Source organism: Rana temporaria, chromosome 2 (genome assembly GCF_905171775.1).
Source record: "Rana temporaria chromosome 2, aRanTem1.1, whole genome shotgun sequence".
In the NCBI taxonomy this organism is placed as follows: Eukaryota; Metazoa; Chordata; class Amphibia; order Anura; family Ranidae; genus Rana; species Rana temporaria.
In genome coordinates, this window is record NC_053490.1 from 116,092,620 (window position 1) to 116,104,000 (window position 11,381).

At 43.9% G+C, this 11,381-nt stretch overlaps 1 protein-coding gene across 2 annotated transcripts in view; it reads right to left on the reverse strand.

Moving 5' to 3' along the window:
- The window catches only part of LOC120929407 (methyltransferase-like protein 7A), a 69,458-nt gene extending 61,144 nt beyond the window's left edge, over positions 1-8,314 (reverse strand). The window contains exon 1 of one of the 2 annotated variants that reach the window (XM_040340816.1): positions 7,767-8,314. In XM_040340816.1, coding sequence (XP_040196750.1) covers positions 7,767-8,264 — 498 coding nt within the window. In that variant the 5' untranslated portion in view covers positions 8,265-8,314. The remainder of the gene's footprint in view (positions 1-7,766) is intronic. The other variant, XM_040340815.1, reaches the window with a different exon arrangement.
- Positions 8,315-11,381: the final 3,067 nt, after the last annotated feature.

An 11,381-nucleotide genomic window follows, 5' to 3' on the forward strand; every position in this document is an offset into this window, starting at 1 on the left:
TCGTCCCATATTTTCAGTAAGGCCGTTTCTGTCCCGTGTCCGGGACGGAACCCGGATTGAAATGGATCGAGTAGGTTGTGGGTATCGAGATGCTGTTGCAGCTGATTTACCACCACTTTCTCCATTATCTTGGACAGAGCATTTAGACCTGTTATGGGACGGCGGTGAGTTGGGTCCATAGGATCCAAATTAGGTTTTTTCAAGATCGGCAGGATTGTGCCCTCTTTCAGCAGGGAAGGCACTATGCCTTCCTTAAATGACTGATTTATAAGCTGTGTGATCGGAGGCGCCAGGATGTCGGCACATTCCTTCAGTAGCTTGGTGGGAATGATGTCATTGGGTGCTGTGCTGTTGCGCAGCGCACCAATGAATTTTTTAGTGGTATCAATGGAGATGGGTTCCAAAGTGAACTTAGTTGATTGTAGAGGCGTTCCGTCGGTGTTTTGATTGAAGAGGGGGCTGAGTGGAGTATTGTTTTGCCGAATACTTACCCGAATTTTTTCAATTTTGTTGATGAAGAAATCCGATAGTTCATTGCAGAACTCTTGGGTGTCTGAAGTGGGGACTTCAAGATATATCTGGGAGCCTAAAGGCCACTGTGGATTGCAAGTAAGCTACAAACATGCACTCATCTTGTTAAATGACGCTCAACCTATCTATAGATGCACATTATTCTGTTGGATATTTGTTTGCTAACCCCCCCTTTTTTTAGCTTGTTTCATTTTTGTGGCGTCCCAAATTTGTATTTGTAATGTACTGGACCCCTACTAATGTGGATCCCAAATCTGTCAACCTAGGTACAATGGCCCGGATTCAGATACAATTGCGTAACTATATGCGGGCGTAGCGTATCTCATATACGCTACGCCGCCGTAACTTTGAAAGGCGAGTCCCGTATTCAGAAAGAACTTGCGCCCGAAGTTTGCGGTGGCGTAGCGTATATGGGCCGGCGTAAGCCCGCCTAATTCAAATGAACCAGGCAGTGGGCGTGTTGTATTGAAATGAGCCGTGACCCCATGCAAATTAGGGGGCGATCAAACGGCGCAAATACTCCCCAAGATACGTCGGCTCAATGCTTAGTCGACGTGAACTGAACGTAACTTACGCCCAGCCCCATTCACATACGACTTACGCAAACAACGTAAAATACGACGCTGTCCCGATGCTTTCGACGTCCATACCTTAACATGACTTACCCCTGCTTTATGAGGGGTAAAGTTACACCGGACCGGCACCTTACGTAAACGACGTAGCTAAATCCGACGGGCGCAAGTACGTTTCTGAATCGGCGTATCTAGGTCATTTGCATATTCGACACGTAAATCAACGGAAGCACCCCTAGCGGGCAGCGTAAATATGCACCCAAGATACGACGGCGTACGAGACTTCCGTCAGCCGTATCGTGGACAAATTCTAACGTAAATTCCTTTCTGAATAGGCGTATAGATGCGACGGCGCAGATCTGGAGATACCCTGTCGTAAATCCTTTCTGAATCTGGGCCATTAAAAATAATTTTAGGTTTCTGTTTTTGGGGGTTCCAACCAACAAAATGCAGTGAAGTTGGAATTTGCTGCATGACTTTGAAGGATAAAGGGCCAGATCCACAGCTGCCGAGCGCAACTTAACTTTTCAGAGTTAAGTTACACTGCCGCAAATCTCCCAAGTTAGGTGCCGATCCACAAAGCACTTACCTGGAAATTTGCGGCGGTGTAACTTAACTCCGTCCGGCGCAAGGCGTTCCTAATACAAATGGGCGATTCCCATTTAAATTAGGCGCGCTCCCGCGCCGGATGTACTGCGCATGCTCCGTCGGGTAACTTACCCGACGTGCATTGCGCTAACTGACGTCGCTCCGACGTCATTTGCTTAGACGTTAACGTAAATGGCGTCCAGCGCCATTCACGAACGTCTTACGCAAACGACGTAGAGTTGACAATTTCGACGCGGGAACGACGGCCATACTTAATAGGGCTTAGTCAAATAGGACTCAGGCCTATTTTTACGCGCCGTAACTCGACGTAAACAACGTAGATTTAGCGCGACGGGCCCGTCGGAACGTTCGTGGATCGCCGTAAGTGTTCATTTGCATATTCTAGGCCAGCCGCAATGGCCTCGCCACCTAGCGGCCGGCCTAGAATTGCATCCTTAAGATCCGACAGTGTAATTCAATTACACATGTCGGATCTTCTGCCTATCTATGGTAAACTGATTCTGTGGATCAGTTCCATAGATAGAAACAGGGATACGACGGCGTATCAGTAGATACGCCGGCGTATCCCTTTTGTGGATAACCCCCAAAGTGCCCGATGAGGTTTATTAGTGCAATAACACAAATCTTAATTTTGTATCTAATTTATTTTGACATCGGTTTGCAACAAAGCCATACCAGCAACAAAGCTAAAATTTACCTTTTATTTATAGCACAGCATGACCTGACCATATTCAGCACAGATTGTTCTGTATCAGTAACAGTAGAACAATGTTCCCTGTTTTTGCCACTCTAAATGTAAAACAAATCAAAGGCTATCTGTAATCATACTTGTAGTATGTCCACCTTCACAGCTGTGTTCAGTGTGATTACAAAGCTGGCCATACTCAGGTAGAATTTGGTTTTGAAAAATTGCAATTTTGGGAGAACTCAGTCACTCCCCACAGGCCTCCTAGCCACCTACCGTCAAAAGCAAGACCTCCTATTCTCTGTCCCACCCTTTCATTTTCCTTAGGCTTATGGGACAGGCTCAATAAATCTCATCATCTCCAATTAGCCCATATCTCCCTTACTCCTATCTTGTCTAACCCGTTGTTTAACCCGGGTCTCACCTCAGTGTTCTTTAAATAGTGGACGAATAAGGGATTTCAGCACATAGCAGACTTCTGTGTGTGTATGTGGGGGGGGGGGGGGGGGTTCTTTCGCTCCAATTATTATGGGAGAGACACCAACTTCCTGAAAACGAGGTCTATCGTTATACAGAACTGCTTAATTTCTTAAAGTCGATACAACGACTGTGGGACATTGCTAGCCAGACCGCTTTTGAAAATGTATGTGTAATATGTTATATACAACATGATTTGATATCCGCAATTTACTCCATGCTATTGTCATCTTCTTCTAAATAACGTTATATGATAAAATGGGAACAGAACCTGCACATGGAGTTGGATCTTTAGGATTGGCACAATCCAGTGGGCAATGCATCCAGAACATATATTAACACCTCAATTATAGGGGCAAAATGTATAGAGGCAAAGTGCTACTCCGATGGTACATGGTGCCAAGGAGACTGGCCTCCTACATCCCGAGAGCCTCCCCATGCTGTTTTAGACGCTGCTCCCAAGATGGTTTGTTCCTCCATATTTGGTGGGAGTGACAAAATGTTTGTAGATTCTGGATAGGGGATACAAATTTCTCTACTTTTTAATGGGCACAGACCTTAAAAAGGATCCACAAGAGGCCCCCAATTGAATGCCCAGTTTTAGAAGCTTTGCGGTGCATGTGGAAATTTACCTCCTTTGTCTTTTTGGTGGCCTGGATCGTGAAAGCTAAGTTGTGGAGGTCCAATGTGATACAATTTGACTTGATTAAGGCCAAGCTATCCTGGATAAAGATCAACAAGAAACTATCAGCCATCCTCAATGATAAAATTCCACAGTTTGAAAAGATTTGGGAACCTTGGATTAACTACCTGATAGGTCATTTGTAGATCCTGAAGGCACTTCTGGAGTCTAAGCTTGGAGTATCATCACAGCACCAAACACCTTGCGTACCCTTTACTTTTCCCTTTTTTCCTTAATTTTTCTTCTTCCTCGACTGCACCACCAGAAGGGTTAAATGGAGCCTGGGAATTCTTTTATTTGAGGGGGGAGGCATAAAGGCCTATTGTCGGGCTTCTTCCTGTTTTGAATGTTATCATTGGTTGATCTTGATGGATTATCACTCCCTCTATTAGACATTTGTATTTGTTTGATATGCACTACTTGGATTTTACCAATAAAAATGATTGGAAAACGAAAAATTGCAATTTTGGAATGTTTGATTTTCTAATAGGTAATGGGGTCGAATTAAGGATCATTGTTGACTGTACGGAGGATAAAAAAAAAAAAATTGAAGGAGGAGGATAGAAAAATGTTCCCAAACTAATGAAATGCAAACCGTGTATGCGGTTTTCATTAAAGCGGAGGTTCACCCTAATAGCATGTATATCTGACCAACTCCCTTATAGTCGTAATAAGTACTGTTTGCAATTATTTTTTTTTTATGCTTTACGTGCCTTGTAATCCATTTTTTTCAATCTACTTCTCCCCGTGGGAGTAGGCGTTTCTATGCCTAGGGGGATTGTCATTTGGGAGGTCGCCCAGATGATTGACGTCTGCTCGCCCTGGCAGATAAGGCCCGCCCCCCGTATTGCGTAGGCGTGCACGAGTTACGGGGCTTCCGAAAAAAGGCCGAACATACAGAGTGCAGGTACCGTATAGAGCCGACTCACATCTCCGCATTTTCGGCTTTTTTCGGAAGCCCCGTAACTCGTGCGCGCCTACGCAATACGCATAGAAACGCCTACTCCCGCGGGGAGAAGTAGATTGAAAAAATTAAGGTACTTAAAGCATAAAAAAAAATAACTAATTGCGGACAGTACTTGTTACGACTATAAGGGAGTTGGTCAGATATACATGTTATTAGGGTGAACCTCCGCTTTAAGGAAATTATTTTCTTTACAAAATCAAATGTTAAAAGTAGGGCTGTGCAAATTAACTTTTAATTAATCGATTAATCTTAAATTTTTTTGGGATTGACCAAAATCTTTTTGATCGATTAAAATTCTTTTGATTGGTACTCACCTCCCCACCAGCTTCTGGGCCTTCAGGGAGTTCAGTCGGAGATCCAGTAACGTCACGGGCACCGGCAGGGCTTGCCGTGTCCATCTGAAGGGCTCCTTTGCTGTGCCTTCATATCTGCATGCCGGCGGGACCTTAGTATCTGCCACACGCAAGGGCTGTTACACTTCCCTCTATCACTTCCCTCTATCAACCTGGGATTCTACAACCATCCACTGGGAGTTGTGATAGTTCCCTTCATGGGACATCTACATGCCGACGGACTGATGTTAACCTCTCCTCATCTGGATTCATCAGTGGTATCGTTGTACACATTTTTATACCAGTATCATACTTAGCTACATGTTTTTATGACTGCACCATTTTTACAGTTTTTGTAGCTACATCGATTTTATCACCAGTGCAATATTTATTTGGTTACCTACTTGAAGACTACAAAAGTTTTAATGCTATTCCCTTTGAGCGCTGCCTTTGTGTGTTTTTTGTATCCTGCTATCCATTTTTCCAGTTGTTGGAGATCAGCTAAAAGTAGTGGGATCTGTATGTGCGTTATAATTAATCGAAATTAGTCGATTAATCGATAAAAAAAAAAAAAAAAACGATTAATCGAACAGAAAATTTTTGATCAGTAACAGCCCTAGTTAAAAGCAAACAGAAATTTGAAGTACTCTCTAATGACCGAAAGGGGTGAGTATTGCCTCAATTAGACTAATGATACAACTATTTTAATTGTGCCAACATCCCAGTTAGTATATAACTAACTTTCCCCCCCTTTCTCTCCCCCCCCCTCCTTTTCGTTCCCTCCTTTCGCTTCATTCCTCACAATCCCTTTTCCTATCACCTCCTTACCATCCCCCCCCTGTTTCCTCCCCCAACTCTGTCCCCTATTGCACTATTCCTGTGTTTTCTCTTCACCATTCCCCTGCCCCCTCTTTTCCCCCTCTTTCACCCCTTCCCTTTTCCCACCCCCTCCTTTGCCTTTCCCCTTCTTTCCTTTCCTTCCCCCCCCTTCCCTTCCCCCTTTCCTAGTCCTTCCCCTCACCCCTTCCCTTCTAACACACCTCCTCCGCTTCCCCCCCCTCCCCTTATCCCTTACCTTGTTCCTTGTCATCCCCTTGCCATAACTGGCCTTTATTCCATTACTTGTTTTATTCCCCCCCTTCCTTCCCCTTCCATTCCTCCATCCTTTCCCCCTCAGTCAATATCCCCTCTCCTTCTGCCCCCCCTCCCGTTCTTTCCCATATCCTTTCTTTTCCTTTTTCTCTTTGCCCCCCCTTTTCTCCTTTCCTCCCTCCCTTTCCCTTTCTCACCCCATCCACCTTCCCCACTTCACTACCTTGTGCCCCTTATCACAGACCGTTCATTTACCCTTACCAGTATTAATATTTATGACCTTGTTCATTTTATCAGAGCTCGTTCTAAGCTATTCCCCCTTCATGCGCCAGGGGTAACTTGCCAGACCCGGTGCTTGAATCTACTGACCAGCTTGGTGAGTTCTACTCCCTCAGAAAAGTGCATTGCTGTTTAATACTAATTTTTATTTATATTGTTTTATATGTATACATATATTCTTTGTGCTTGTATTTTATTCTATGTCACTACTATCTTTTAGAATCCTCCTGAAGAAGCGGCATTGCCGCAAAACCGGTCGAGGCCTTTTGGCTCCACCTATCTGTCATAATTGGTTGTATACCCAATGTTGATTTGTGGGGTCTGTTCCCAAATGTTTTTAACGTGTAAACCGTTTTATGTAAATACATTTTGTTTTTTACACTTACCTGGTTTCTTATCAGTGCCGTGAAAGTCCCTCCCCCTCCTTTCCCCCCCCCTTTTTTGACCTATGTTTATGGAATTGCCTGGGCCTCAAGCAGCCTTGGCTCTTTAGACTATTAGGTCATACAAGTTATATATTCTCTAATGGCATTTACAAGTCTCTGATGACAGTATTGAATGCGCTGACGAAATGTTTCATACAGATGTACATATGAAAATCTACCAGTGTATGGCGAGCTTAAGGCAATGCTAAAAAGAAAGCCGCTTCAAGTGAGCATCCACAGCATAGCCAGGGTTTACACGAAGGAAGGTGCTAGCACAGCTCATCTACACATAAACAATCAAAAACACAAAATTCTCTGCAACACTTCACCTTTATTGATCCTTCATGCAAAAGACTAAAGTTGACCCGTTTTGTGATGTGATTAGTGCTTACTCCTAAACTCAAGGCGGAACAAGTCAACTTTTACTGTACTGTGCTGTCTTTTGCATGAAGCATCAAATAAAGGTGACGCGTTGCAGTAAATTATGGATTTCTTTTGATTGTCTATCTTAAGAAACATAGAAAAGTGACAACAGAAAAAAAATTGAGCAGTGCATCACGTCTGCTTATGTTTTTTTTTTTTGTTTTATCGTTAACTTTATTGTCGGAGTATAGATCTATGTTTGTCTCAAGCATGTTTGAAGACATTTACTGTTGACTGTCTCGCTACCTCTGCTTGTAGTCTATTCCAAGCATCAACTACCCTTTCAGTAAAATAATACTTTCTAAGATTAGTTTTAAACTTTTCTCCAGTTAGTTTGAGGTTATGTCCCCGTGTTCGTGATTTTGGTTTCATATTGTAAACTGCCCTTCTGAACCTTATTCACCCCCTATTTTAAGGTTTCAATCATGTCTCCCCTTTCCCTTTTTTCCACCAGACTGTATTTAGGGAATGCTCTACACATACGTAAGCAAGTGAACTTTGTTACTGCTATGATTTTGTCTATCCGTTAAACATATTTACTGTAGAAATAGAGCTTAAACATTTACTGGAGAATTCACTTGTCTGAGATTAAAAACATGCAAGTCCTCATGTGAGGATAAAATACAAAATTTAAAACTAAACCAAAAGTGTGTGTGTTATCTGGAATTTAATAATCATAAAAAAAAACTTACCGGCCTGAGGACCCTCTGCACCTCCTTCAGTACTGCTGGTGTGCTTGGCACAGAACAAGCCAGCAGGGTACATACAACCACATCCATAGAGGCATCAGCCACTGGCGTCATGTTGTCCGCTGATGCAACTAGAAATTCATCATATTTTAGGTGGTCATTCTCTGCTTGGCTTTTGCTTAGGAATGTTTGGAAGTTTGGGTTGAGATCCAGACAGGTTACCCTGCATCCGTTGGGGTAGAATTTAAAGTTGGCACCTGAGCCACAACCAACATCTAGAAGCCGGAGCTCTTTAGAGGAGCCTGCAAAATCAGATAGGTTGCTAAATAAACTCTTTTTCTGTTCTTCCATCGCCTTGTTGTATGATACAGTGAATTTGGATATAAACAAGGGAAAGAGTTTCTTCACTACCAAATCCCAGATTCCAAGGTATTGAAGAATATGGAGAGGCAGCACTAGAACAGCCAATATGAGCTGTAAAAAACAAATGATTGCAGACATGTTTGGGAGCTCAAGTGCTGCAGCAGGCAGTGAATAGACAGATATCAGGCTGAGTAATCCTAGATATATGGAAATAGATCCTCCCCTCTGAGTTACTGAAAGGGAGGCGTGGAGTGATTTAAAATGCTGACACTGTAGAAAGCTTCATTCAGCATTCACATAAATGCAACATTTGACAGGGTTTGTTACAGTAATTTTTTAACATGCTATTGGTCAGCTTGACTTTCAGCAAGAATGTAACACTTGCATGCATGGCAATGCTAATAAGCTATACTTCCAAATCCCAATCCACATTCAGAGGGCCTTATTTATTAAAGCTGAACTCCAAGAAACATGAAAATCCCCCCTTGCAGTGGGGCTGAAAACATACTGCAGGGGTTAATTGCACCTTTAGCGCTAGGGGGTATAGACAAGATTTACTTACCTGATCCTCCACTCCCCCAAAGTGTTTTTCCCCTATCCCCCAGAGATCTAAGGTCCAGAGGTCATCAAGACTAATGCAGGGTGCCATCTGCTTTTTTATCTTTCTTCAAGCGGTGCACAAAAAAACAAACAGCAGAGTGAACCAAAAAGAGCATGTGAACACATGAGGATAGGGCTAGTTGATTGATACCCGAAATGGAGTAAAAGTACACAGAGACCGAGACAGGTGGCAAAATTATATAACACATAACACATAGAAGGCATTGGTTTTTAGGTGGCAATAATATGAATGGCATCTTTCATTTGTGTTGTGCGATTTGTCATTTTAGCAAACCGTTTTAAAATTGCAGCAATTCTGCCGTGATTCAAAACGCACAGGTGTGAATACAGCCTAGAAAATACAAACCTTTGGAACACCAGGTTCCTTCTTCGTGTACATGGACAGATGAAAAAGCTGAAGAGGATGGGTACACAAATATATACACATTCTGAACAGTCATTGTGTACAGATAAAATGTGGATGATATCTACTAGGGTTGCACCGATACTGGTATCGGTGCCAATGCTAAGCATTGGCACGAGTATCGGTACTCGTGCAAATGTGCCGATTCCTGAAACCGATACCTTCAGGTTTGGCTCGTTCATCTGTCAGCAGGATTCCCCCCACTGACAGATGAAATATATGCAAAAGAATGCAGGAAATCAGGGCCGCGGCGTCCTTAACAACTGATGACGTTTCAGCTGTCCGTGGGATTTTCCTACCCTGCAGTGGACCTGTCTCCCTCCATTTTTTTTTTGTCCTCCGGGCAATCTGCTTCTTCTCCTGGGGCTCCTCTGCGGGTGGCTGCCAGGTGACAGATTTGCCTGGTGAGTAGCGTGTCATGCACTGAGCCAGGCTTTGCTTCTCCCCCATCTCTGATGACTTTCCCTAAGTGTCTCAGCTGTTGCAGAACTTCTTGGAGGTGGAGGGCAGGTCTGCTGGGTGTTGTAGTGCAGTGATTGGTAGTGTGTGGGTTTCCAAATACCCCCCTTCTCCCTCCCTCCTCCATTCCTGCATATACAAACAATAAGAACAACCCCCTCCCCACCTGTCCACCCTAAACAATAACCCCACTCCCCACCCTAAACAATAACACCCCTGCCCACCTCTCCACTCTAAACAATAACCCCCTCCCCACCTCTCAACCCTCAACAATAACAGCCTCCCCACCTCTCCACCCTAAACAATAACACCCCTGCCCACCTCTCCACCCTAAACAATAACCCCCTCCCCACTTCTCCACCCTAAACAATAACAGCCTCCCCACCCTAAACAATAACAACCTCCCCACCTCTCCACCCTAAACAATAACCCCCTCCCCACGTCTCCACCCTAAACAATAACCGCCTGCCCACCTCTCCACCCTAAACACTAACAACCTCCCCACCTCTCCACCCTAAACAATAACCCCCTCCCCACCTCTCCACCCTAAACAATAACCCCCTCCCTACCTCTCCACCCTAAACAATAACCCCCTCCCTACCTCTCCACCCTAAACAATAACAGCCTCTCCACCTCTCCACTCTAAACAATAACAGCCTCCCCACCCTAAACAATAACCCCCTCCCCACCAAAAAAAGTTATAAAAATGCAAATATTTATTTTTGTAAAACTAGGTATCGGTAATCGGTATTGGTGAGAGGACTTGAGTAAAAGTATCGGTACTCATACTCGGTCTTAAAAAACTGGTATCGCTGCATCCCTAATATCTACAAAAATGAAAGTGTCACAGGAAAAAAGCCTATGCAGTACATCTCTCCAATACATTCCAATTTACAGATCCCTGCAAGTACAGAAAAATATTGTTGATCTTACATGCACTCAGCTCCTAATTTCCTGTTGTGTACTAAAATCACAAGATATTCTCTCAGTAATACAATTATATAAAAAAAATCCTCCTGAGCTAAAAAGACAAAATATATGGACGCAATAGCTGTGCTAGAACTTTATGTGCTATTCTAACACAAATCAAATTATACTAAAGGCTTTTTTTTTTTTTAAACAAACAAGTCACACTAACCTGCTCTGTGCAGTAGCTTTGCACAGAGCAGCCATGATCCTCCTCTTCTCGGGTCCCCTGCTGTCACTCCAGGACCCCTCCTCCTGCCGACTGGCCCCACAGCAAGCAACTTTGCGCGTCCATTGTATTAGCAGGTTATTGAATAAATATGAGCTGGAAACTTTTTGTTTCAGCAATTAGCTTTACTTTCATAGAAAGATACATTACATGCCTTTCATCATCATGGCAACAGACAGGAAGAGAACACAAACAAGTGCATACTTAAAGCGGTGGTTCCCCCTTAAAAACGACTTTTTCTTATTCCACTGCCCCCCCACATTCCATCACGATTAAGGCTCTTATTATTTTTTTCCTGCTGTACATACCTTAGTACAGCATATTCACCCGTGCATCCGGGTTGCGAGTCCCGCGGGAGTGGGCGTTCCTCACATGCTGTTGATTGACATTTTGCCCAAAAACGAGCTCCCCCTGTCGCGTAAGCCGCCTCACGGTTGGCGAAAGGAGCCGAACGGCGAGTCGGCGCTATACTGCGCATGCGCATCGCCGTTCGGCTCCTTTCGCCAATCGTGACGCGGCTTACGCGACGGGGGGTGAGCTCGTTTTTGGGCAAACCGTCAATCAACAGCATGTGAGG